Below are 27,733 nucleotides of genomic sequence, written 5' to 3'. Positions count from 1 at the left end.
CCTCCTAGTCTGTCAATCATTCTCCAGTCCAATTCAATAGAGACTCTGCATGGTTGTGTGACAATGATTGGACACAGGATCAAAGAAACCAATACAATTGAAATTTAACAAATTCTCTGAATACAATAATAACTGGTAACGTCACATATTGTCACCTTAATTAGAGATTTAAGCAATGTATTGTGGTGGTGTGCTGTAGTCAAGCAGTGGCTCCCAACTGCATGCTTTGCATGTGATAAATAAAAATGTTTTTGATACAACAATAATATTGTAACTACTTACTACACCATATCGATAGTTCTTCACCACAAGTCAAAAACGTTTTTTTTTCAGTGATGACATCTACTGCATATACAGTCTCATCTTGTTAGTTAAAATTTTGTTTCTTATAGCTCACAAAATCCCACATTGGTTGTGTAATGGGTGTGTGCTGTGGATCAAAGCCTACCTTAGTTCTGTTGCCAATGGAACAAATTCTTTTAGTAATACTAGGGCAATAGTTAATGTTGTTTGACTTGCAAGTGATAAATTTGGCTCATTTTTGGGCTGGCGATCACAAAAGTCTGGGGTAGTATTAGTAGCATGTAACAATTAATGTTGCTTGACTTATATGATAGCCTGGCACTTGCTGTCAATAGGAAATCACTAATCTGTTTATAGTGATGCCAAGAGTTCATATATTATGAACTCTTGGTGACGCCATCCTGTTTATTAACTTGATGCTATGTGTAGGCAGAACCCCTTCATAATATATTTTATATAGAGTTAGGGTCGTTACTCTAAACCTGTAACCTATCGCATAGTACTCACAACTTCTACGCCTTGTAACACACTACAGTTACATATTACTCACAGAAAAAGTATGAATTGCTGTATTACTTGGCTGTAACTATTATATTTATTTGTTACTAGCTATAAGTAAGTCCAACCTTCTAAATACAAACTAGCAGCCTACAATTACAAGTGACACAAGCAAGACATGGGTTTATCTGGTGTAATTCAGCATAGTGTCTTGGCCTCAAAGGCACTCCCCATTCACTATCACTCTTTGTTCATGCCTGCAAATCTGTCTCCAGTGCTGTCTAGACTCAAAATGCAACCAATCACGAGGCTGCAGACTACAATACATCTTATTGTTATAATTTCAGGATGCAATATCCGTTATGCTACTTCATCATGTAACATGTTACATTGCTCATGCGTATATTTCAGACAAATCACCCGTGCCCATGATACAAATGTTCTACTACATATATATAATCTACCTTCAAAAACATTAGAAATTTGAACACTGATGTTATGGAAATCTTTAGAAGAGGTTCCATTATAATTTATACAATAGCATCCAGTGAATGTCTTAGTTATTGTCAATCATCCTACACTACAGAAGTCTGTGCTATCTGTGTCCAGTTCTCCTTGTAGTAAAGTGTTCACAACAGCCATTGTCATGAATGCTGAGGAGCTATTGTGGCCAGTGGGTGGTAGAGCATGGAAAGATGAGCCCTGACAGGAGAATCTATTTTATTTCTTATACAGATGCTGCACAAACATGCATGCACTATACATTACATTGAACATCACATGCACACACTATACACAAGTGCACAAAATATACACACACCACACACCACACAGACTACATACACACAACATTCAACTCACCAAATAGCAAACATTCCTTCCATCTATATGTTCCTTGGCAGAATCATCATCTTTCTTGTCCTTTCGGCTGTCATGATGCAGTTTTTTAGCATATTCTAGTAACTGTATTGAATTATATTTAGTTTGCAGTGCCTTATAACAGAGTACAAGATATACACCCATATATACCCATACTTGGTATCATGCAGATTGTTCCATTATAAGCAGCAAAAAAAGTATTGTTGTAGTTTGCTATAGTCAACACTCAATAACACAACCCACGGAATGGTTAGACTTATGTTACACACACAATGTGGTGATGGTGGGTGACAAGCGGGACATCAATATCAAGACAATTATGACCTGGATTGTAAGAAGCCATAAAACCCAGTATTTTAAGTCTACGTCTACAGGCCAGCCTTTTGGACTTTTGATGATAACTTACTTGTGTGAGTTATGATTTTACTACAACACGTTGCTATCTATTTGGTATGAATCACTGTACATATTTAGAAAATTTGTACAAAGATTTCACATATATGTGACCCAGTAAATAATATGGACACAACATTAAAGAATCACCTGAACCAAATCAAGACAGTGCTTGTATTTAATCTCTGGGTTCCTCTCGACCACAGCAGAAATCACCATCAGTAGCTACAAGAGTTAACACTACAATCCAGTAAGGTGATAAATCAATCTATTCACCTCAACTATTAGTTGCCTGTCTTCAGGTACTACCGTTGTCTTCAGCATCTCCTCCACCTTGAGAGCAAAGCTTTTCTCTTGTGGGTGCATGTCATATATGGTAGGCAGCTAGTGTGCAGTAAAACAATACAACAAAGAACACTCTGGGATATTAATTTCTGTCAGTGAATTATAAGAAGAGATTTTACTTTTTTTTTAGTTCTCGTGTGTCTGCATGAGTGCACAAAAGTTTTGGATATTCCAAAACATCTGCCCATTCTATTAGAGTATTCCACTCATAAGCCCTTTAAATTCTGCATGCACTTTATCCCCTGACTAGCACAATCTATTCAATCCTTAAAGTTGCTTATTCACATTGTCATAAAACAGAAGAGGTTGGAAGTGTAATAAATGCTATGAAAAATTTTGCGTTATTTGCATTTTTAAGATTGTAAGGTGGGATAAAGAAAGCACTGAAGGAAGGCAACAACATTGAATGGTGGCTGTGATTCTCATTTCTAACCTTCTTCATGGCAGCCAATTGCTGCTATTGTTCAACTGGAGGCATTTCTTCATCTTTCTAGTCTCGTGTGATTCCTGATTAGGATGCACGCCACTACAGTCTTTGTGAAGTATGTCACATAGGATGACTTCTTGGGTGGCACTGCTTATGCTATTTTCTCAAGTGAGATTTCTGTCAGTCTTTCTAGCTGGTCAACAAAGATATTTACTGCATTTGTGGCCTAGTACAAGATCTTGCATGATTTACAGTGTTGGGAAAGTTACTTTTTAAAGTAACTAGTTACGTATTACAGCAACTGAACTATTTAGTTACAGTTACATATTACCCATAAAATAAAGTAACTATAATAATATTACATATTATATTACTTTGTGTCCACAGCCTTAAGCTGTCACATGTGAAACTACCACCTTATCATGTGACATGATTTCATTGTTGGGCAATGTGCAAATCTTGGTTATAAGTAAGAAGCTGGTGAATAAGCTTCATTCAGTAGGCTTCAATACTTCGTTGTGGCTAGGCATTACTCAGTGGATTACTAACGAGATTAGTAACTTCGTTACTTGTAGTAATAATATTACGTAATATTAGACTTGTTACAGTAACTATATTACTTAGGTAACGCGTTACATTTGTAAGTAAAGTAACTTGAGTTATATTACCAGTTTTTATAACATATTTCGTTATATTACTTAGGTACCACAAAAGTAATAATATTATGTAACGTGTTACTCCCAACACTGATGATTTATGCATAGCCCAAGTTTAAAAAAACCCACGATATTCAGTGGGGATAAAAACAGGGCTTCACCATGTACTCATTGCATTTCATCAATCGAGAGGCATTTCAGTACCCAAGGAGGTCCGCTATGCTTTTCAGTACAAAACCATTGGGCTCACGTACACGTTTCCAACCTCATCTGGTCATAAAATAGGAAAGATTGCACAGTTAACGTGCAGTTGATATTCAAACATAATTGATAATCAGATAATCAATGATTGTAAAACGTTTCTATAGTAGGTACACACAAGAGATAATATTTTGATTTAAAAGAGGTAATAAATTTTTGCTCACACTGTAATTGCAACAATTTTAATTTTTTTATATCAGCCCTAATGGCACACTTCCATGTCTCTAAAGAAGTAAACTAAAAAATGCTTTATCTTAACACAACACCTAAACAGAACCTACTATCCTAGGAATCAGGAGGAGCAACCTTCAGCCACAACAAAATCAATGGCAGGGGGTACTCCTAGAGACTTAAGCTGAATATGAACCTCTGAGGTACCTCAACCAGGTAAAGAATGTGCCAGAGAAAACCCCCAAACAACAATGAAGCCAGCACATCAAAAGAGCTTCAACTTACCAACATAACACAGACAGACAGACAGACACCATTTCAACTTACTTGTGGCAACAGATAGTCATACAGTTTAATACCACCTTCAATCATCTGCAATATTCTATGTACTATAAAAAGACAATTGAAAATCTTCACAAGATAATGTAAGACAATTGCACTAACAATATATTACAACTGATAGTTGAATTGTAAAAATACACTTCAAGGATTTCATGAGGAAATACAAATGTGTCTGCATCATTCATTAGAATAGCAGTGTTGTGTATGTACTATTGCGGGATTTTTGTTTCAAAGAAAATTTTGCTAATCATTAATAAGTTACATTTGATAAGGCTGACTCAGTTGTTTCACAGATCCAACCGGTTTACGAATGAAAAATGACCAACTCATTAAATTTAATAAGTACAAACTTGCGCTAAATTCTTTGCCATGCATTTCTTTCAAATGCTGTTTACCTACAAATAGCTACTTTTTAAAAGGATGCAAACAAGCTGGTGCCATTTTGTTGAGACCATGTCCCCTTACACTCTGTGATGATTTCTGGTATAAATATATTTACATGCAGACCTACCAACCCTATTATATTCTTGGCATTTTTGCTATTGAAATAACCAATCAAATTGAAGTGACCATTTGAAATATTAAGCATACTCAATTACATGTACAAGTATCTCATAATATTTAGGGTGTTGGTGAAGTTTGCATAGAAACAGGAAACAATTTGCTATGACCGCCAAACAATACACGTACACTGTAAAACTATCCTAATTAAAGACACTACATTTTGTATTATTCACCTTTTGAATAAAATCCTGGTGGCACCCAATTGAGGGCTCCGTCCAACTGTCTCCTCTGTAATGGTTTCCTAGACAACAATAAATGCGCATACAAGCAGTTTGAAAAAATTACTCAAACCCACAATTGCTGACGACGGCTTCTGTCTAGTATATTAATTGTACACTGCTTGACTTCATGGGGAGCTATGTTCATCAACAGCTGAAATTATTTATAATTACTACACTATTTATTGAAATAAAGAGCTAACAGTATCACTTGATGACTGGGTCAAGTCATTCTTGATTGCTTCAATGATCCACCTGCAGTGAAAGGGGTGTGGCTGGATTGATAGAAGGCATAGTTGAATCTTCTTACCCAAGCCTGATTCTCAGCATGCCATTAAAGAGTTGTGGATCAGACACAATCAAACTTCCCAGATATATGATCATCTGCATGGTGAAATAAGTGACATTAAGAAGTACGACAGGGGTTAATAGTAGGGAGGATTGAGAGGAAATGTGCTTTCTAGCCAAAATACTAGCCATGCAAACCAAACATGAAGTATTGGTGACCATAACAAGGCTGAGACAAAACAGCTTGACATAATCCTGGTGAGTTAGCACTAACAAGTAAATGGTCTATTTATAGCACTAACAAGTGAATGGTCTATTTATAGCACTACAATTAGTTTTGCTTTTGTATGAGGGCATCCACCAGGCGTTATGTGTTAAGGGTGTGGTCATGACAGAAGCGATGGCACTATTCACTTCTACAAGAGTTTTGGGTCTACAATTTTTGTGATAACAATGTAACCATACAAATATACTGTGTGTGGTTCCTTTGGCATTAAGAAACCAATAGCAATTTGACATCAAAGGTCACTGCAAGGTTCATAGAATGACACATGCCTTGAGGCAGTTTCTTATTGTGACACGTAAAATAAATTACTACATACTACACACCATACAGACCTCTTGTTGTAGAGACACTTCAATGGGATCATGTATCATACATTTCTCATAGATATTTCTCTGTCAACACACAGAGACAAACACACTAAGCAACAAAGTCCATTCCATTTATAACCTTAATAACATTAGGATGAACAGGTTCACCAATCACAAACTCCTCACACCTAAATGGTCCTATAGTGACCTGCAGACAATGATAATTAACTCTAATAGAACAGTCATTTATAAACAAGCATTAAGTTTTGATAGTACCTCTTTTTCTTTGACTAGCATTGCTGACATGGCAGGGGAAAGTCCTTCCACAACCTTTTCCAGAATGCTGCTGGCCATCCGTAGTGCCGCCCTGTGTGATTAGCAGTGATGGAAAAGATTGGAAATGGTATATCAAGGTACACCTAACCAGTCTTTCCTGTGTCCAGCTTCATCGTACAATGCTTTTACTTTGTCGACTAATGGCACTAATGTTTGAAAACAGTTAATAAAATACATACACTCATACCCTATTACATGTAATATATATATACACAATAGCAAAGTCTCCAGCAGCTGTGCAAACACCAACTCAACCAGCACCCCAGTAACAGTACATCACTCAGGCACTAGAGTTGGTGCAGGCAAATTTCCTGGGGCAGGACTTAGTAACCTCTAGGAGGAATGTCTCAGCAATAAAGATTGAAGAACTTGAAGTTTCATGCCAAGTCCAACAGAACAACATCACTGAAAGAGACATGGATAGTTGGGAATCTACTTCCCAAGTTAGCACTAAGTCACCATTATACAGCTGCGTAAACTGTCGAAACAAACTTAAGTAAACTGCTTGTTCACAAAAACAACAACAGTAACTGAGGATTAGTGAACATTAGATCTCAAACCTTGCAGCGATGCTCTCTAGCTTAGTTGCGTTAACACTACACTACACATACACACACATGCTACTCTACACTACACACATGCTACTCTACACTATACAAATTACACTATGCTCTACACACCCACACCCACACAAACACACATACAAAGCAAAGCAATAACACACACTACACACAACACACACACACTACACACACCTCCAAGGAACTCGGTGTGCTTCCCATCTCTTTTGACGAGAGTATGGAGAATCTGCAGTTGCCCTAGTACACTAAACTCTTTCTGAAATAAATGCCAACAATGTTCACAAGGATCCACAACAATTTCCTTACATTAAACAAGTAGTGCAGCCTCTCCGTCGGCATCTCCTCAAGTTCCTACAGGTAACACAATTACAAAAATCTTAAGGTCTGACAACCCACATACATAATTATAATTAATTAATTACATAATTAATTATTGTTTGCCTTACCCCCTTTGTATGATAGCTATATTGTTGTCAAAGACAAACCTAGGCACCAGTTTCCATCCCATCCCAAGATACCGGGACACTTACTCAGTGCTGTTCTACTGAAATAACAGGCCAACTATGCTAGTTAGACCTTTGAAATTTATCCTAGTCATCGCACTTACTAGCAATATGGATTGACATTTTAAATGTGGCCTTTGCATTTGCTGAATCATATTTTCGATCCATGACACCGCTCCAAAAAATCAATCTACACAGTTGTGGAGATATTTTTTTAATCTACCACCAGTCAAAGTTTTGATTGCCTACTGTGTTGTTTTGGTAAGTTATTAGTTCTAATAGAACCTATCATGTTCAACACAGTTGATAGCAGTAGGTGCAATCACTGCAAGCGCAAGACACACATAAGAGACTACAACTACTAAGTACAAGTACTAAGTTAGATCAGAAATAAAGAGTAGTGAAACAAGGTACACCTGAAGATATACTAGTGGACATTTAATCCCTACTTCAGTCTATACCTGAATTAGGGATCTAGTATATCTTCAGGTGCAGGCAACCTCCCTTGTTTCACTACTTTTTCTATGATCCCTATTTGAACCTAATTTTTGTTTGTTTACTTTTTGTTACATTATTATGACTTGTGACCCACAAAAGAAAGGATGGTGTAAGACTTGTTGTTTTCATCTGAATGCATGCCCCAACCATCAATTACGTATATATGCATTACGTGAGCCATTACACTTCATTTTCAGCTACATATGTTTGGCCTGTTACACGTGTTACAAATGAAGAACACTATGAGAAGCACCTGTCCAGTTGCTATGGAAACCTAGGACAATTTCCATTACAAAAGTAGGGAAGCCATTACAAGCTGTCAGCAAAAAGAAATGGGACACAAAGGAGGACAAAGGTAAGTCCACAATGCATGCATTGTACATACTGCGGTCGGCCAAAAGGCACCTGTTGGGCTCAAGCAATGTCAAACAGTGAAAAAATCAAGCTAATAGCCTTAACTGTTATTAAGTTACTCTTGTCTGAAGGCATCATTCAGTCAGTCAGTCAGTACAAAATTCCACTGAATAAATCTATTTTTAAAAATTCATAGCAACTTATTGGAAGCATACTGAAGCACTTTTAGGCCTAACCATACTACCAAGGTGCCATGAAGGAATTGTGAGGTTGGTTTCAGGTTGATATTTTTGTGAGTAAGTACATCCTTGATTATCCCTAATATACAGTACTACTATACTTTATAATATTACAGATGAATAAAAATCAGAAATTTTAAAAAGGGAGATAGTGATGATTGAAAAAAGCCTGTAAATCACATATTTTGGCTCACAAGGATGTTATTCATTTGCGCATAGATAATATACTCCCCTGGATTGGGAACCACTGGTTATAAGATGGTTTTGTGCATCCCACGCCCCTTCAATAACATGACAGGTTCTCTGAAAACAAGTCCATTCTGGAAATAATGTGCACACATGTCCAGCACATGCTGCAGGTAGAGGGTATAACGGTGTGAACATTTGTAGTTTTTTTGTATTTATTCTATGGTTAACGTGAGGTTGTATTGCTAATGAGGGTTACAAGCAATTGGTGATAATGAATAACATCATCGGATATGCCTAAAGAAATTGTCTACATCTCAGTCCAAGATCTTGCAGGTTACTATCATCACAAAGAAAGGAACCTGGTATGGATATATGGCTGGACGATAGTGAAATTTTCAATTAATATTGTAATTGTGAAGGTTAATGTTACACTTATATAATGGGCATACTTGGTTTTTCAAGATGATATTCTATCTGTATCCATGCAAACTCAACCAAGTACTGTTTGCTTCAAAATCTGTCTGCTAAACTTTAGTCTTGGTCATTCCACGCCATTTAAACTAGATCCACTCTTCGCAGTAGCCAATGAGGCTTGGTGTTTATTATGTGCTAGTGAATAGCATCACACTAGTTGATATCTTCACGAAACTGTCAGGTGGTCTCTGATGAACAGGGGTCAGCTTAACGAGTACTGGTTCATATGGGGGCTTCTCTTCTTTTGATTTGCTCTTCCAGCCACAAACAGTATTCCAACTACTTCAATTCAATCAATTCATTTGTAAACCTAAAATAATTTATTGCAGTAGTAACTTTCTTATCTGAATCTAACTCTTGCCTGTCCCATCATTGACAGTTCTCGCTTGCTGAGCTTCCTTTTCTGCTGCCTATACTCATACTTTTGCTTGTCTCCAAATTTACAATTATTTCAGCTAAACAACCATCACTTCCCCTCCATCATTTCAATGCAACTGATACACTCACAATGAATGATATCAGCAATAATGTTTTTGAGGATTTGTTGATGTTGCAAAATAAAATGGCAGTGCTACGTAGTCCAGTTATGGATATTTTTCTTCTTTCTGCAACTTTTCAAACATACCTTAATATAACATACATCTTTAACCAAGCTGTAGGACCAGGTGTCTTACAGACCTTCAGCACTTGTGCTATTAATGCAATACAAACCTGTGTATTTGTGTATGCATTTAAGAATTTCAGTCTGATTTCCTTTGGAACCCATTTTACGTCATCATGATACGTTTGCTACTGTTACATGTGTAAAGTACTGTTCATTTCAATTTTCAACGTACCAAAGTCTATCATACGCCCACAATAACATGACTATTTTGTCGATTACAACATTTCAAAGTTCATGTGATACCGAACACTAGTAAGAAGAGGCCATTTTTGCGAAAATAACGCGCTTAAAAAATTGTGCTATACATAGTAGAATAAATTACAATGTCTGGTCAGTATAGAATATAAAATGGTAAAAATAAAAAATAATTTATCTTAACAATATCTACAAGTTCCACCACTGTACATAGGCCAACATTCAACTTCAAATAATTGAGGATCATTAGCATTCTTATTATCTTTGATTGGGCCCTTTACACTAACATCCACTACACAGCCAGTGTCAACTAAACAGCTCAATCTGTTACAGTTCATTCGTCTCTCAGGCCCACACCCTCCTGTTTGAGTTGCTGTTATCAGCAGGTCTTCTTCACCAGCCACTTGTAGTTTAACATGATGGCCATTAGTGACATCTTTAAACATCCAGTTGACCACAGTCATGTGATCCTCATCAGCTGTGGCCATAGTGTCATTGTAAGTCATAGTGTCGTTAACAGTCATTGTGTCGTTGAGTGTCATTGTGTCGTTGAGTGTCATTGTGTCATTGAGTGTCATTGTGTCGTTGAGTGTCATTGTGTCGTTGAGTGTCAAAAACTGATTATATGTCACTGAGTCATTTGAGTTGTTGGGTGAGAACAGCAATGAGATGTTCTGTAAATACAGTATATAGTTAACACACAGGCACACATACATACAGACGGACGTACAGAAACACACTACAGAACATACACAGACAGATACACACCTCCATTTTCAATTCATAAATCAATTCCTCTCCACTGCCCTCATTGATACGACCCCAAGTGATTACATGATCCGGTGCAGCAGCGGGTATGAGGGACATCACAGTCTCATTATCACTAGTGTATCTCAATAAGTGGAATAGTTCTGTAAGAAGGGAATGGCAATATAATATGCCATACATTATATAAAATGTGACACACACATGCACGCACGTACACACACACCACACGCACACACCTGACTCTGGTTTGAGTTGTGTCCAGGCTATTGTCAGAGGAGGGTAGACACATAGTGACTTGATCTCTCCATATTCTGTAGCAACTAGTCTGCAGACTACACTACTTCTGATACGAACTGTTGTCAAGGTAGCATCAGGATGTATCCTCTTCATATTATTTAACAATTCCTATACAAGATCAGTTAGTGTTAACAGACCAATACCACAAGTACAACTACTACAACTGTAGCAGCTGGCAGAGTATACTAGCACATACTTTGAGGGAGTACTTGCATATAAATATATCCCATTATAAGTTGATAGCAACACTCAAGCGTATTCACATAGGATAGAAAGATAGAAATATAGCAATTCTGTTCCATTTTAATGTGGGCCTGATTGTCCAGTGGTTACTGCTCATCAGTACCAACACTATTTTAATTGCCAGTCTAAATGCTACCTTAACTTCAGTTGGGCTCATGCTTCCCCAGGTACGTTACAGCTGGGTGGGCTGCTTTCCCAGTTGACATCTGGTCCCTATTATAAAGCTGGGTAGACTGGAGCAATGTGCCTCTTGCTCAAGGAAACAACAATAGCAACTTGGCATAACTGGGCATCAAACCTGGAACCTTCCAGGCTAATGCTCAAGCCAGTGAAGCCACCTGGTTAAGCTGCCTCACATACCAACACACTAGGGCTGAAACAGATATCCGTATTATTCGGATATATAACAATTTACTATCCAGATAGTAATTTTCGTCAGGATAGTTTCTAATAATTTAAAGCAATTTTATGGTAAATTTTCCATGATACATAGCTTTAACATTACTACAAACTTAATTTTCATAAGACTGTTACATTCTATAGTCTAGTAAAATAAACATGTTCACAATAAAATATACAGTGTTTTTATAGCAAGTGATGATGTCACTATCCGTAGGATATCCGAAAGATTTCGTTCAGGATATCTGGATAGTACAATTACTATATAGCTGTTTCAGCCCTACAACACACACACACACACACACACACACACACACACACACACACACACACACACACACACACACACTACAATACCAATTATGTCACTTACTTGTGTTTTAGTAGAAAGTGACGAACATAACAACTTGGTAGGGATAGGAGCAGGTCGAGATGTGTTAAACAGAATGCTGAAAATAATGATAAAAATGAAGCTGGTCTCCATATTGTAGATGAGTTCGCTTGTGCTGTTGTATTGTAATAATATAAGTAACTAAGAACAGGTGGATGATGGTCAATAGGGCGGAGCTATTTATATCACTCATCACTAGGTATTACCAACAGTGGGATTATTAAACTTTGCCCCAAATGTGGCAGTGACACTGCCTCAGACAATGCCAGTTTACAAAACATAACAGACTAGATTTGTAAACTACCTTTTTGTTATATCCACAATTCAATAATTTCACTATTATCTTCGCTGGTAGTTCACCCACACAGTTTCACAATGTAACCCAGTTGTCCTCTCACAGAGACAAAGGCTACAAGAAACATGGAGTAGTTAGTTACCTGAATAAAATATATAAAGCAGGTTGCAATCCTGTGTAATGGTCTAGGTCCTTTCTTTTTTGAAGTAAGAACAATTGCAATTCATGACAGGCAAAAACAAGACTCACTAGTGTTCTTTCTTAAGATGTTTTGGAAGCTAACAGCGAGTTTGATACAAATTGCCGGCTCTTATTGTGCAAACCGTAGAACAAAAATGAAGGCAAGGTGTGATGGTTTAACAGAAACCCTACACCCTGTATATGCTACACTGTTCACCCAGTCTTACAGTGCATTATTTGAAGGGTTCGTGGCATAAATCGTGTAGCGCTACTGTTCAAGATCATGGAGTAATGTGACTACTGTTTTTCCAAAAATATCATCTCAAAACCTGCCAAAGAAATTGTGGCATCAAACATGAAACATACAGATATACGTATTATCAAGTTCTAAACTTGAATGAGTATGATGGCAGAGGAACATACGTACATAAACATGGGCTGGTGTGCAGGATATAATCCACTGCATTTGAAATGCCACCCATAGTCTATTCTTTACAGCACATTTAACCTTGTGACACTTCCTTTTTCTATTGACAGCGTTTAGTTTACAAGAATGTGTTTCCCTTACAGCACATGGCGTAAGACTTCTAACCAAAGTGATGCAAAGTGGTCAAATCAATTATCATAACAACACCACAACTCATGTGCGTTACAAAATAACGTCACCATTAGAACTGAGGTGCAAAACTAGCCTAAGGACACTGGTTCTTGTACACAGTCTATGGGCGTGTGGCGCAGTTCCCAATCTAGGGAGTATATTAATTTCGGTTTGTGTGTAACCGTATGTTTTATCTGGTGAGCTGGGACAGACTTTCTAGCCTTTTGTGTTAACATGTCAGAAAAATTGACTGTACAATCACACATGCAGTGCTAAGAGAAGGATAGGATGGTTACTAATTGATTGATTAAACTCCAGAGCACGGACTAGCCATTTTCTAGCACTGGAGCACACAAAGGAAATATATACAAACAGATATCGATCAACAGATTACTTTATAATGTTGGAAATGACATGAGTTTCAGGATTTTCTCTTTCCATTGTGGAAACTCCCTTGAAAATACGTGTCTATGGTTTTTTAATAAAGCAAAGATTATATCGTTTTGGCAAAGGATAGCTTTTAGAGCTGAATAACAGCTAAACTGAAGGGGGGAGTTAAGCTTTTTGTTTAATGGAAAATGAGCTATTGAGTAATACATGTAGTGTAGCAATGGTAGGTAGAGAAGAGAAGATAGGAAATTACATGGTCATAACTCAAATGGCTATTATCATGTCTATGCAATGATCGTAGATTGTAAAGACCACTCATGGATGACTCTTCTTGCAGAAGTGAAATTTTCTTGGATACTCTTTCAACATACCAAAATGGTAAAATAAATTATTTATTATATATCTATAATACGGGATAGATTTGGACGTGGTAGAACTTCATTCATCACCAGCAATAGTATTGTTCATCTTACCTGGTCCATCAGATCCAGGACCCCACAGATACTACACTTATAGTTACTTCTTACTGAAGAAATGGTTAGACTTCTAACAAGACCAGATAGCTGCAACCATCTCGCCAAAAGTACCACTTGAGTGCAAAAGAAACTTTACATACTGTTTCCTTTTCACTTGACAGGACCTGTGCTAGGGTTGTTTTGAGTTGAAGGATGCTTTCCTTTATTTTTGGTGTGCATATTGGGTAACATCAAGCACCACTGCTGACAAATGTGACACAGACTCTCATCCATACAGATATTCTTGTAGGCCTGTGGAACAAAACACTAAGTTGTAAAATAATCCTTTTTGGTTCTTTTCAACTTCATACTCACTGGTGGATCCGTACTTCTTGTAAATTAACTTCTAAGGTTTCTTTTGAGGTTGGGGATGTTTTCAAAGGTAGCGTTTAGGTGAGTGTTCTAATAAAATTTTGACCAAAACAGGCAATTCCTTTTATAGCACAAGTGAGGGTCTGCAAGACTCGGTGGTATTGCAGCCTGTTTAAAAATGTTAAGTACTGTATGTTTGAAAAGCTGATGACTATATGAACCATTCTGTGTGGTTCATGATTAATAATATGTTTAGTTTGAAGTACACATACACTAACTTTTCACTTGACATTTACTAGCACACCTAAACTCCTCGTAAAGAACCACTAGACAGTTGTTGAAGGATGCTTTCCAAGGTGGTTTTTTGGTATACATTTCATTAAGATTTTTGCAACAACATGGGTGACCCCTATTATGAGCTACTATCATAGTTCAGTATATGATACCGCTTAAATAAAAGTCACATTTATAGCCAGTCAATTCAGTCAACAAATAGTAATACTACCCTTGGTTAAACACTGTGGCTTCTATTTGAAGTACGTATGATGAAAGGCACATGTAAAAATAATTATGTAGAGGGACTCAGTCATACAAAGTGCAGATCATAACATTGTTAAGGTGACGAAAGAACACAGCGTTTGTATGATTTCTCCATGCTGAAAACTATATCAGAAATTCAGGTAAACTATGACAAGAAGATGAGAGGCATGAGATCAAAAAGTTTTGTGGACAAAACATGACATGATATAAAATTCCATGGTTGCATAATATTTAGTTTTCGATGTAGTCATTAAGTGCAATCTCTCTTAAACTTCCTAAAACAAGAACACAATAATCTCCCTACTAAAGATAAAGATTTTAGTTCCATAGGTCTGGTTCCATACAATTTTAAAACTGAAAATCTCTACAATTATAGGTCCAACTCTGGGTCCCAGTGTCCATTATATACTGTATCATCATCAAACAGCACTCCATTGTCAATACAAATTAACACAAATTTCAGTCATCATATCAAGTCACATGTAGAGAGGACCAGAGGTCCTGTATTGTGATAAATACTCACCTCAACTATCTTGGCAACAGCGGACTAATATTATTGTGACATTTTACAAAACCAATCCAAATCACACATCAGACAAAATCAACCTAACACCACCAGTGGATAGCTACACTATCATATTACTGGCTTTGACCCTCAGTACTACTCAAACTAGTTGAGCCTGATTTTAAGTGTCACCTTTTCTGGGTGGAGTGTCTGCCCCTTTGTGATAGAATGATGCATCTCTTGTGTAAATTTCATACACATCCTTGGCAAGATATACTGACTTGAATTCTTTAATACCGTTTATCTCGAAACTTCTAATGTACAATTTAATGACAAAGATTGACTGGCCCTGAAGAAAACCAGTTCATCGTTTGCATAAGGTATGGAGTTCAAGTCGTTGCTGTTCTTGAAGTTAGATTCCAGTGCTTTCCGTAATTTCAAAATGATTCCTGAGACTTCACCGCCACCATATATTGTACAGTTATCAAACGTGTGCGAGCATGCTTGTTACTTTGAAGTATTTAATTTCATTTTATCACACAACGGATATATAGCACGCACACACATACACACACACTCACGTCAGGTGAGTATGTCGGGGTGAGGATCTCAGTGGAGTGTTTGATGTAAGAGTGAGTAGGGACTGTCGTTAGCTGATCAGGAACAAATGGATCATCCTCCAGCAAGTGTGGACCACTAAAGTCAGTCAGTGTACTCAAGACTGACATCCTGGAGCTGGAAATAAAGCAATAACTTGTATGAATATACTGAAATCTTCTAATATTCTCGCTGCATAGCACATACATAGTTAGATAGCTGAGAAACTTATTAACTTGAAGTCACCTACACAATCCAGACACTTAGACAAGACCCCCAAAGTATCCCTTAGTAGTAAATCGTATGAACTAAAAGTAAAGCAAATTATGATACCAAGTTTCCACTAAGGGTAGGTTACTTTCAATGATAAATTTTAGTAGTACCAGGTTGACCAATGACACGTCCGTTTTGCCTTTTGTACTTGTTGCTTTTAGATTTATAGTACAGTTTCACAGCAACAGTATACTAATTTGCCATTTGAAATACAGTACACATTATAAAATACTGCAATACCAAATGAAATGCAGTGACCACACCTGTCTAATCAGGTCACTCTGTAATATGGCTGTCTAAATTGGCCAAAGAAAACTTTAGTATGTGTTATTTGTGTACAAAGTGATTGGCCCAAAGCTGCTTAATAATGTCAGAGTTTTTGGGCCCATAGGTCATACGTAGGTGACAGAACTTAACATGGGATCATCCAAAAGTACCAAGGTGTCATGATTTTACAGGTCAGTTTATGAAAACTGCCTGATTAAAACTAGATCATAAAAGGTCAAAAAGTGGGGGCTTGCTTTTCACTTTATCTTCCACAGAAAAAATCCTCTCTCTCATAATTCTAAAGTTCTAACCTAACTGAGTGATCTCGTGACTCATCTGCATCATCAGAGATGTGATCAAGGTGCTCAATGCATGACGTTGATATGAACACTTGCAACCGATCAAGACGGACTTTGACTCCTTCACACTCTCCTCGCTTCAACTCTGATAAGAACTCCATCATCTTTAAAAAATGCGATCCTCTGTGGTATGTGTGTGTAGTGAATGTGTCCTTAATAGATGACCAAATGTATACAGTATGTACTGTACATATCACCCACATTGCACCACACACATGCACGCACGCACGCACGCACGCACACACACACACGCACGCACGCACACACACACACACACACATGGAGGCTAACTTGAACAAATCTTCTCTCAACAATAGTGTTAAAGTTGGACGCTGCTTCAAGTCCCACCAATTTTGTAAGAAGCGCAACTCCAACTACACAGCAAATAATAGTCACTACCCATCACTATGGCAACATCACCCTTACTCTCATTACATCGATAAACAAAGACACATCATGGGACAGGTAGAAATCACTAACGTCAGTGTAAGCAGGAAAGAAGGCATAAATTTTGGAGGAGAACCGATAGAGTCTTGTTGTGCCGAGCATTCCATATGGCCTGCTGGGACGGCCTGTGAGACCAAGCTTTTCATTTGCCCCCAAATTCCTTAACATCTACAAAGTACAAAGCCTTTCAACACTACTGTCATTGATAAGTTGTCTTTCACCTTTGTGAGCTCTGATGGTGGACGTACTTCAACTGGCTCAACCTGTTTGGTAGTCTGTGTGGGAATACCGTGTGTTGCTAGGATGGTCTGTAACCTAGTAACAACAATAGCAACACTGTAAATGTCACACATAGAACTCCTAATAATTATTTGTATGGGGGAGAGTACAGTGTCTAACTGAAAGTACATTCAATGAGTTACACCTTAGCCCGTAAAGGCTTAAAGTTTCACTCTATCACCAGTAGATCGAGATCAAAATTGAAGTCACCACACACAAGACAGGTCTTTGCTAACCAGTAGTCACTATTGCCTACATACACAAATGTTACAATAAACTGTGGGTAGTGGGAAGTTCAGTGTGTGTTGAACTTGAATGCCACCAGCTGGAGAAAATAACTTGGGTCATGTGATGAATCACATACTGTCAGCCCCACCTCTTACTCACCTTGGAGTCTCAGCAATCAACACTATCTGCACAATGGTACTGGATGCAGATGCAATATAGGTACTAGGACCAGCATAAGAGCCAAGCGGGGACAAGTGTCGGTTGAGAGGGTCCAACTCATAAACGGTTACTAGGTTGTCTCCTACAGTAAACAGGACAGAATGCTTAACATGAGCTCTGCAGCTACAGTGTAATTTCAGTTATTCTAGTTTTGAGATAACTGAAAAGTGTAAAGTTTAGTATGTAAAATTCTAAATATAAATTTAACAGAGCAATCATCTACATACAGGAATACTTTAACACAACAATGATGACTTTGCTCAAATATTTGAGGTTCTACTGTGTCTCCCAGAGGAGGTTGGTTCTAAGCATTACTAAAACAAATTACACTAAAATCATTTTATTGAGGAGGGTAATAAGCCGATCTCATTGTAATACAGTGAATTATCATTATTATAGAATATACTATAGAATAAGTACGTGACAAGTCTGGTAAGTTGTATACACCAAACTGTAACTTATTAATTTCACCCAAAATTCAAGCAATTTTTACAAAACAAAGTAAATTGTCTTGAAGCTTACATGAAGCACGTTCTGAATATCTAATAAACTCCAGTGAACCCCATCATTTTTCAGTTTTGTATTGCGACTGTTGAGGGTCACATGAAATACCAAATAAAACAATGAAATTAAAAGTAATATATTTAGGTATCGCTTAGAGTGTGACAAACCTCTTCTGTGTGTCTCTATAGAGAGTGTTAAGATATTGCTAGTCTGAATCCTATAAATAATAATACCTCTCTATGAAAGTGTTTTCACTGACTCAGTGAATGTTCTATTACAGTAATTTTCTAAACTTTCTACAATTAATTAACACACAGAACACTATTCAGTTTTGAGTTACACTACAAGCACTCCTATTTACTACTTAAATTATACCAAATATAAAGTACAATGGATAATAAATTCACTTTTGAAATACACTATAAGCACTATTGTGTCTCCTATTTAACATTTAAACTATACCAAATATAAAGTACACATGGATAATGAATTCCATTTGAGGCACACTATAAGCCTCCTATTTAACACTTAAACTATACCAAATACAAAGCACACATAAACAACAACATACTCAAAAGTCTTGCTATGATGTACAGTGCTTGTGACCATAGAAACGGTTGCTTGTCTGAAGCCGGCAGTTTAGGTTGATGGTCAGGTGTACTAGAACTGGAAGCAACTGAGTTGGATGAACCAGGGATGAAATAAAACTTCGGAACAACCTCACCTGAAAATGAAAAGAATTTAAAACGAACATTATCTACGCATGGACAAATTGTTCATAAATGACAGATTAAACATCTATACAAGTAAGGGCTAGCTTTCCAAACAGATTTTAACAAGAACTTTTGAAGCTTTTTATTTGCAAGGTCAAGAATCTTACAAGAAAAAAACACGAGAGTCTGAAAGATTCTGGCACAGGAGACTCTAGAAGCTAGCATCTATCATATGACAGGAAATCTTAACAGTAGGAAAAGTTGATGAAATCTTCTCAAGTATTGATGAATTTTTTAAAATGTTGACAAAAATCATGGCTTTTTTGAGGTGCTATAATCAAGATTCATTCCATTCATCAAATTCATCAACTATTTATTTAATTCATCAAAATTTCCTTTCATACGGTAGACAATCAAATGGTATGAGTAGTAGAGATTGCCCTGAAAATTTCACGCACCACCCAAAATTCCGCCTTTAAAAATCATCTTAGAGACACTTTACGCGATGAAAATCACCTTTACGAAATAGTAGTAACATATGATACATAACAAAACACTTACAGGTAACCAGATATTTTTTTTTAAATCGCCAAATCTCAAATTTTAGTCTCACTGCCTGACCACAGTTGCAAGGCTAGAGGCCAAACGAAGCAGCACACGGCCACCATTTTACACCACAATAACAAACTCACCAGTAGGATGTGCCTTTTGGGGTTCCAATGAGCGTAGGCCCTCTGCATCTTTCAGCAACATATTTAGATATCTGCAACTTTGCGATTTGGATCCCGTTCACGATAGGTTTGCGACCACAACCATCAAATAAAGATCTATTATATAGGTGGATAATAGCGATAGAGTACGGAGACCACATGCACCTCTTAACTACTTACTTATCAGTAATGACCTCACCCCAGCCCTTATCGGTCTAGCTAGCTGCACACCCCTTGGCTGACTTGAGATATACTCTAATACAACAGTCATGTAAGATATTCTAATAGAACAGTCACAAGTTACATTGTAGCTAGCTGTGCTACAACAAAAAACTAAATTAGTGTTAAAAAAAAGTTAATCTAAATATGAATTAGGGATTCTATGCAATAAAAAGTAGTGAAACAAGAGATGAATTATGGTATTACAGCATAGCTCAGTGGGAAAGTCCCTACTTTGGCATTGAGCAAAATTATAGCTAATGTGCCAAAGTAGGGACTTTCCCACCAAGCTATGCTGTAAAAGCATGCATCATTCATTTCTTGTTTCACTACTTTTTATTGCATAGAATCCCTACTTCATTTTTTTAATTAACAAATTTAAAAAAATTATAGTTAACAGTCTGTAGTGCAGTTATTCACAACAGCTGTGCCATACATAAAACACATTTCTGGTTACCCTTGGGACACCTTTTAAAGCAGGTAGCTGCATTAGGCAGGTCATTTTAAACATTTGAAGAATATCAAGTTTATACAGGTGGCCTTATTACACAGTGACCTGAACACAATATGTTGTCACAACAGTCTTCTCCCATGGAGGGGGGAGGGAGGTGGCAACTTCAGCGATGAATGTTACACAAATGGGGATTCCAATTCGGGTATCTGGGGGTGTGATCCAGGATGATTAAAAATCATTTTTGCTGTACAAATTACACCATACAGTATTTAGCTCCTTGCCGGTTTGGTCACAAACTATAGATTCCTTGTTTCCTGTCACCAGCCCACATTGTAATTGTAGAGCTGCATACAGATTTATTATGGCATTTGATAGTCATGTGACTTACTGAAACATTTTTGTTTATAAGTGTTGTTGAGTGTTTGTGTGGTCTGTCATTGAGACGAAGACTAGCGTCATGGTGCGGTAGAGTCTGATATGATGTTGTTTAGTGCTATAAAACATGGACAGTTTGAATCCATTCCAACTTTATCCAAATTACAAGCAGCGAATCTCCCTCCATTGGTGAAACTCAAGATACATTGATGAACACAAATACCACTCAATCTGATTAATGTGTGTGGAACATTTGGTATGGTCGAAGTTAATGCGGGCGAGTCAAGTACTACAACATGACCAGTACAGAACAGTTACACTAGTACGCATACACATGTTGAACTAGTACAGTTGCATGTTGACAATGACTACTTCCCACAGTGTCAAGGGTGTCAGAATTTAAATAGAGTGAAAAGACCAGTAAAATATGCTGATGTATGTTTTGTGTATAGGAGTAAGTAATACTGTAGCATTTTAATATCCTTGATATTAAATAATGATTTTTAACAATATAATGAATAATAGCTGCCCACCCGCATGGTATCTATTGTCTGACTAGGATGGGAAACAAGGAATTTATTATTGTTGGTCTTAGGGTGGTTGGCTGCTTTATCAGAGATCTTGATCATTTTGATCTTGATCTTGATCATTTTTACAAGCATTGACCAGTAAGAGTGGGGGGCACTTTCTGTGCTTATGGACTAGTGGTTTGTAGTTTAAATGGTCAATCTTTCTCTCAGATTCACTTACATTGTTCTTCTGAGACGACACTCTTTTGTAACTTAGCCCAATACTCCTCTGTCCTCTCCTGGTGACTGCTGAACATGGCATTGAGCACAAGGCTGACATAGAACATTGGCCACTCGCACTCAATGTCTTCAAAGTGCTGTGGAGGCACACAAACTGTTGAAATACAGAAATGTGTAGTGTCTTAGTTATTATGTATACTACCAAAAGAAAATATACATAAAATTTCACCTTATCCGCAATGACGTCACAGCCATAAAATGGCGGTGATATTTTGTAAAATTTGTATGGACGACTATGGAAGGAAAAAATTTAACGATCATATCTCAGCTGAGAAAGAAGATATCGAGCTCTAACCCTCAGAGGTATGGCTAATAAATATGTAGAAGCAATTTTCGAGTGGTTTTCAAAGATTGTTATTCATTCAGTTACCTTATAACCATACCTGCAGGTTAGAGTTTGATATCTTCTATATTGGCTGAGATATTATCGTTCAAAAATTTACTTCCCATAGTCACCCATACAAATTCTATGAAAGTCCCACAAATATCGCGACCATTTTTACGCATCTGACGTCATTGTGGATAAGGTCCATTCTTAGCTCATTCACAACATCATACCCTGAGGCCACTAGAAGCATCATAGAAGCGTTGACTCCTGTCTTCTTTAACTGTGTGGTGTCCATCTCTAATAAATCTCTTTAGCCCATGTGATCCCTATGATGATGTTATAATAAAAGATGTTATGCTAACAAAAGAATTACCTCTAAAATTTCAATGACATTTTTAGTGACTGTCTCTTTCATGTCCTTATTTGGTATAGCAAAGGCTGGGAATCCAGTGATGCTCAGTAGAGAAGCATCTGTTTCCTGAAATAATCCATTATACTGAGTATTATTTCACTGCCTATCCTGGGTTCATCTCCCCCCACCCTCCACAGGAGACACCAGCCAAGGAACACACACACACAACACACACATACTTGTACCTTAGAGGTGGACTCTCGAGGCAGCAGGGTGCTCAGGATAATACGATTACGATAATGAGCATCGGGATCAACATGGATCACACTTGATGATGTACCCTTGAGTAAACAATGACAATATATAAAATTGAAATAATAATAGAAAGAGATGACTGATACATGGAATCACTTGTAGGATTGATGGAACAGCTATACACTGTATACCACTGAGGTTGCTGCATAGGGTAAAAAAATACACAGAGCTTGAATGAAGAGAAATTTACACTGCTAAGGATTGAGATGATCTAATAGAGAAGACACACCACTCATCACCCCACAGTTGTATGTATCTCAACTACTACAAATCTCTTCTGGTCAGCTACGTCCTACAATCAGACACAACGCAGATTGCTGGATTGCCACAGGAAATTGGCCATGAAAAGGTGATAAGCACAACTCTCTCAATGACAATTAAAATTCCAAGTACCAAAATTGCCACCAGAAATGGTAGCAGCCATGGCACAGCAGAAAGTGCTTGATAACAAACAGTACAGTAGTACTGTGTAAGCAGGGATCCCCCCAAAAATGACGTGACACCTAAAATTCCGCCTTTAAAAACCATCCTAGAAACAACTTACGCGACCTTTACGGAATAATAGTAGTCCATCTAACATCAAATACAGCATTAAAAACAAAAACAAACTATTTTAGACTATGGTACGGCTCATTTACAGGGTTGCTAAATCACTTAGTCACCTGACATGCTCATTTAGTCACCTATGCATGTTCATTTAGTAACCCACCCTCAAACAATTTTGTACATGATAAACAATTATAACACGAAAGGCACACTGTAGTACTTGATAATACTGCAATACTCTTCTTCTCCGTGTTCTGCAAATAATTCTGGACAAATAGTAGACTAAGCGGCATATCTACTGTAACTCTAGCTGTTACTCTGGTTACCAGTCAAATAATTATTTTTGTGGGCGCTGTAAGGACTTCAGTAAAAAAACCATTCCGCTGTTCTACGTTGCTTTTTCATCCCACACTCATGCCCTGGCTATAAAGGTACATGCTTTAAACCATAGTTGGACACCAAGACCAAGGGAACTAAGCGATTTAGTAACCCCTCAGGCCTTTAGTAGCACCCTTGCTGCACTTGGGATGCTACAGCCCCAGGCCATCAGGGTTACTAAATCGCTTAGTTCCCTTGGTCTTGGTGTCTAACTATTATATATTAAATTAAATGAAGTAGGGATCCAAGAAAAAGTAGTGAAACAAGAGATGAATGATTGTATTACAGCATAGCTCAGTAGGAAAATCCCTACTTTGGCACTGAACAAAACGATTGTTATAACATGCCAATGTAGGCCACTGAGCTATGTTGAATCATCTCTTGTTTCATTACTTTTTATCACTTGGATTCCTACTTCATTTTTTAAATAAATACTTTTTAATATACCAGTGTAAATAGGTATCGTAATCAGTGACTGTTCTATTAGAGCATTTTGTCATGTTCTATAAGCATGCTCTATATGGACATCATTCATCCAGGTGAACTCATTTGCTGAACACCTTTATGACTGAACCAGCATAAAGGTGTTTGGATACTGGAGGCCACCCTTTTCAGTAGCTAAGATTAGCCTGCCACATAATATTGTATAGATAGTTGTCATAGCTGGTCACAAGTCCAACTCATGAATAACTTACCTCATCTCCAAACAGGTTGAGATTGTTCATTGCCTCCATAGCAGCCAGTGCCATGCCAATGGAGCTACCATGGAAACATAGTGAAAGATAATACAGTATAGGAGCACAAAAATATGGCCACTAAAATGAGGTGGTCTTATTGATGAGGTCATGAAGTACACCTTAGCCATGTTTGGGACCTACTTGACATGGTCACTATAATGAGGTGGTCTTATTAATGAGGTCATGAAGTACACGTTAGCCATGTTTGGGACCTACTTGACGTGGTCACTATAATGAGGTGGTCTTATTAATGAGGTTATGAAGTACACCTTAGCTGTGTTTGGGATCTACTTGACATGGTCATTATAATGAGGTGGTCTTATTAAAGAGGTCATGAAGTACACCTTAGCTATGTTTGGGACCTACTTGACATGATCACCATAATGAGGTGGTCCTATTAATGAGGTCAAGAAGTACACCTTAGCTATGTTTGGGATCTACTCGACATGGTCACTATAATGAGGTGGTCTTATTAATGAGGTCATGAAGTACACCTTAGCTGTGTTTGGGATCTACTCGACATGGTCACTATAATGAGGTGGCCTTATTAATGAGGTCAAGAAGTACACCTTAGCTATGTTTGGGACCTACTTGACATGATCACCATAATGAGGTGGTCCTATTAATGAGGTCAAGAAGTACACCTTAGCTATGTTTGGGAATGATCACTATAATGGGGTGGTCCTATTAATGAGGTCAAGAAGTATACCTTAGCTATGTTTGGGACCTACTTGACATGGCCTATTTCACTGACACACACACAGATATACCTAGCATGTAGTTCACGTTTTCCAACATTCTCCTTCGTTCCTCGTTCCCACATTCCAAAGTCAGGTGTACGATACGCACGCTCCACATAATAGATGAGGTTCTGAATAAAATTTACCTCATCCATTGTCATGACAACCTGCAACAGACACACAATCATATAAGGCAATTGGATCACATGATCCACAGTACCTTCACTCCAGATACTGTCACTTGTGCTACTGTCAGCAGATACAATGAAGTGGCATCAATCTGTAACCATAGTGATATTATAGACTGTATGTTTGTACGTATGTGTACAGTGGAACACCTATCAAAAAGAACACGTACCCTCTAATAATCAAGACACCTCACAACTGGGTGATTCCAAAATGTCTGGAATAGATTGGGGTGACTTCTCTGGCTCAACACATGTTTTAGAATGTTACCACTACAGGGAATTTATGCTGGTCTTGTACTATAGTACAATTAAGGCTTATCACAACTTGTGGCTCATCAACAACAGCTGCTACAAGTGGACTAAGTTAGCTAAGTGCTATAGAGTGGTTGCATGTGATGTGACAGGCGCAGCGTTCAACCAAAATGCGTGGAAAAACATGTGTATTTCATTGTCCTGCTATTGTAGAATGACTATCAACCAAAGTACTGTGGCATTGAATAATTGCCTAATAGGTCATGATCACATAAAATTAATTATTAGTTTCTTGTTTCCAATTCCCGCCATTTTCCTTACCGCATCAATGGCTTTTAGTAGTGGTGATGGCTGAATGCAACTTGTTAAAGTTAGCAACTAGCTGGATAAGACCAAGAGCTGGAGTCATGTGAGCTGTCTAATCTAAAAACAAAAATCAGCCTGTCCACACTGATATTTTGAATATTCATGGCTGAGAAACATCTCATCAGGTACTAAAATACTCAGAAAGGGAGAGTGCACAGCCGGTCTTCTTCCTAGCTAAATGGTAAAAATACTTTCTATATGCCCAAAACAGGTCCACTTGTGAGTTAGCACGACAAGGCTAGTTGTACCGCATTCTTTCTTCATATAGTAACTGCATCAGGAAACTTAACATATCTAATGGAAAAGGTAAATACCCTTCAACAGTAGCCACACATGAGTGGTGTCATGATAACGAAGCCTTCAACATTGTTTTCAAACATAACGTGCATGGTGGTCAAATTCAAATAGTTACTGGATCTATTTTACGCACTAAGGCAAAAAAACACCGTGGTGTTTAACCAAGTGTATATGGTATGCCTCTGGCTTCGTGAGCATGTCAGCTATAAGTAGGCTTTATTACAAATTCAGAAATGAGACCAGCTAGAACCTCCTCCTTCTACTGTAGTATGATGATAGATAAATGTAACACTGTATGTGATTAAGTTATATCCATCATGAAAAGTGGCAGTAGAACCAATAACACAATTCTTATGTATCATGGCATAGATTCTTGCTGCACGTTTTAGTTAAGCACCTAACATAATTATTTGTCCAATTGCTCTACAACACTAGATACCAGTAGGAAAGCTTGTTAATACATGGAGTCAAAATTTGATTCAACTAGCAGATATACTAGGAGTAAACATCACAGTTTTGAATCAATAAATTATTTCAAGAATTCTGAAACTTCTGTCAACCATGTTTGCCAGTGAGATCACAAAGCATTGTTGCCAAGTAACAATTATATTGTCATCATTCAACTGGTCAAAATTAACAAGCGAGCTAGTGTGTGATTACACAAACACGTACAACATTGCAATGGAAATAATAGCCACACAGAAAGGTGTTTACTGGCAAGCAGAAAAATAAGCAAAGATGTTTTTGGTTTATAGAAGATAGTACAGTTCCTCAAGGTATACAATAACAGTTAATTGTAACTTTCTCACTCGTGACAAGCCATCGATTGAAGACAAGGGCTTCTGTTGCTGCAGCAAAGTAAAACAAAACAAGCATGCAAGTAACATAATGGATGGATTGGGGATGAAACACCTCTAATATAACTGCCGCTTGGCAGCTTCTCCAGCTTTATTTATAGTATTTAAAAATCAGATAGCTTATTTATACAACGATTTGACTGAAAGAGTTAATTATTATTGTCCCAGAACAATTCTAATAGTAGTACAACAATAGGAGTCCTAGCAATATTTACTGGAGGGGCTAGGGGACCTACATCCTCCTGGAAATTGACTTTGCCCCTGCTTTTCCCCGTTAGAATTGAATAAAAGTCCCCTCCCTCTCATTTGGCTTTTTCTGAATCAATGTCCACTAATTACTGACCTGTAAGTGACCCCAACTTGTGTCATCTGTTACTGGGTCTCCTGTAAATGGATCAAACCGAGAGTGAAGGGCATCTTCCTCCAACCAGCTGAGCTTGAACTGCTCCACCTAGAACATGACAAAATAAAACAACCTTCATGTTTAGAAATCAGCAAGTAGTTTATGCCTCCATTAAA

General features: G+C 37.6%; 2 protein-coding genes across 3 annotated transcripts in view; both read right to left on the bottom strand.

The window, feature by feature from the left end:
• Positions 1 to 1,241: 1,241 nt before the first annotated feature.
• Positions 1,242 to 27,733, bottom strand: part of LOC136263070 (phosphorylase b kinase regulatory subunit beta-like) — a 28,078-nt gene continuing 1,586 nt past the window's right edge. The window contains exons 4-33 of the mRNA XM_066057525.1: positions 27,558 to 27,665; positions 25,475 to 25,534; positions 25,285 to 25,421; positions 24,473 to 24,536; positions 22,784 to 22,879; positions 22,560 to 22,664; positions 22,417 to 22,512; positions 21,800 to 21,935; positions 19,150 to 19,302; positions 18,015 to 18,156; positions 17,570 to 17,663; positions 17,328 to 17,516; positions 17,193 to 17,275; positions 16,854 to 17,024; positions 15,987 to 16,140; positions 7,163 to 7,207; positions 7,031 to 7,112; positions 6,364 to 6,421; positions 6,216 to 6,306; positions 6,079 to 6,147; positions 5,964 to 6,023; positions 5,368 to 5,441; positions 5,261 to 5,312; positions 5,135 to 5,211; positions 5,013 to 5,080; positions 4,261 to 4,322; positions 2,350 to 2,457; positions 2,224 to 2,298; positions 1,663 to 1,764; positions 1,242 to 1,503 (exon numbers count right to left, since the gene is read on the bottom strand). Coding sequence (XP_065913597.1) covers positions 1,372 to 1,503; positions 1,663 to 1,764; positions 2,224 to 2,298; positions 2,350 to 2,457; positions 4,261 to 4,322; positions 5,013 to 5,080; positions 5,135 to 5,211; positions 5,261 to 5,312; positions 5,368 to 5,441; positions 5,964 to 6,023; positions 6,079 to 6,147; positions 6,216 to 6,306; positions 6,364 to 6,421; positions 7,031 to 7,112; positions 7,163 to 7,207; positions 15,987 to 16,140; positions 16,854 to 17,024; positions 17,193 to 17,275; positions 17,328 to 17,516; positions 17,570 to 17,663; positions 18,015 to 18,156; positions 19,150 to 19,302; positions 21,800 to 21,935; positions 22,417 to 22,512; positions 22,560 to 22,664; positions 22,784 to 22,879; positions 24,473 to 24,536; positions 25,285 to 25,421; positions 25,475 to 25,534; positions 27,558 to 27,665 — 2,943 coding nt within the window. The 3' untranslated portion in view covers positions 1,242 to 1,371. The remainder of the gene's footprint in view (positions 1,504 to 1,662; positions 1,765 to 2,223; positions 2,299 to 2,349; positions 2,458 to 4,260; positions 4,323 to 5,012; positions 5,081 to 5,134; positions 5,212 to 5,260; positions 5,313 to 5,367; positions 5,442 to 5,963; positions 6,024 to 6,078; positions 6,148 to 6,215; positions 6,307 to 6,363; positions 6,422 to 7,030; positions 7,113 to 7,162; positions 7,208 to 15,986; positions 16,141 to 16,853; positions 17,025 to 17,192; positions 17,276 to 17,327; positions 17,517 to 17,569; positions 17,664 to 18,014; positions 18,157 to 19,149; positions 19,303 to 21,799; positions 21,936 to 22,416; positions 22,513 to 22,559; positions 22,665 to 22,783; positions 22,880 to 24,472; positions 24,537 to 25,284; positions 25,422 to 25,474; positions 25,535 to 27,557; positions 27,666 to 27,733) is intronic.
• On the bottom strand, positions 9,908 to 14,973 carry LOC136263071 (uncharacterized). Of its 2 annotated transcripts, none has more exons than XM_066057526.1 (4): positions 12,053 to 14,973; positions 10,977 to 11,145; positions 10,741 to 10,883; positions 9,908 to 10,646 (listed from the first exon to the last, which is right to left on the bottom strand). In XM_066057526.1, exons 1-4 carry the CDS (start codon positions 12,161 to 12,163, stop codon positions 10,152 to 10,154), a joined length of 918 nt encoding a protein of 305 aa, XP_065913598.1. In that variant the 5' UTR covers positions 12,164 to 14,973; the 3' UTR covers positions 9,908 to 10,151. The 2 variants fall into 2 exon arrangements, with proteins under 2 accessions (XP_065913598.1, XP_065913599.1); XM_066057527.1 differs by having other exon boundaries at positions 9,911 to 10,646; positions 10,977 to 12,128; positions 12,375 to 14,966.

The sequence above is a fragment of the Dysidea avara genome, chromosome 8, assembly GCF_963678975.1.
Source record: "Dysidea avara chromosome 8, odDysAvar1.4, whole genome shotgun sequence".
Taxonomy (NCBI): domain Eukaryota; kingdom Metazoa; phylum Porifera; class Demospongiae; order Dictyoceratida; family Dysideidae; genus Dysidea; species Dysidea avara.
The sequence above is the reverse complement of the archived record's forward strand: the minus strand, read 5'-3'. Positions and strand labels throughout refer to the sequence as shown.

Bases quoted from the DNA above. Each gene is read 5' to 3' on its own strand.
- LOC136263071 (XM_066057526.1), bottom strand. From the start codon at position 12,163: ATGGAGACCAGCTTCATTTTTATCATTATTTTCAGCATTCTGTTTAAC. The intron at 10,884-10,976 runs GTGTGTGCGTGT...CCCTTCTTACAG, and splicing joins ACAACTCAAACCAGAGTCAG to AACTATTCCACTTATTGAGA. The intron at 10,647-10,740 runs GTGTGTATCTGT...CTGTATTTACAG, and splicing joins TTTATGAATTGAAAATGGAG to AACATCTCATTGCTGTTCTC.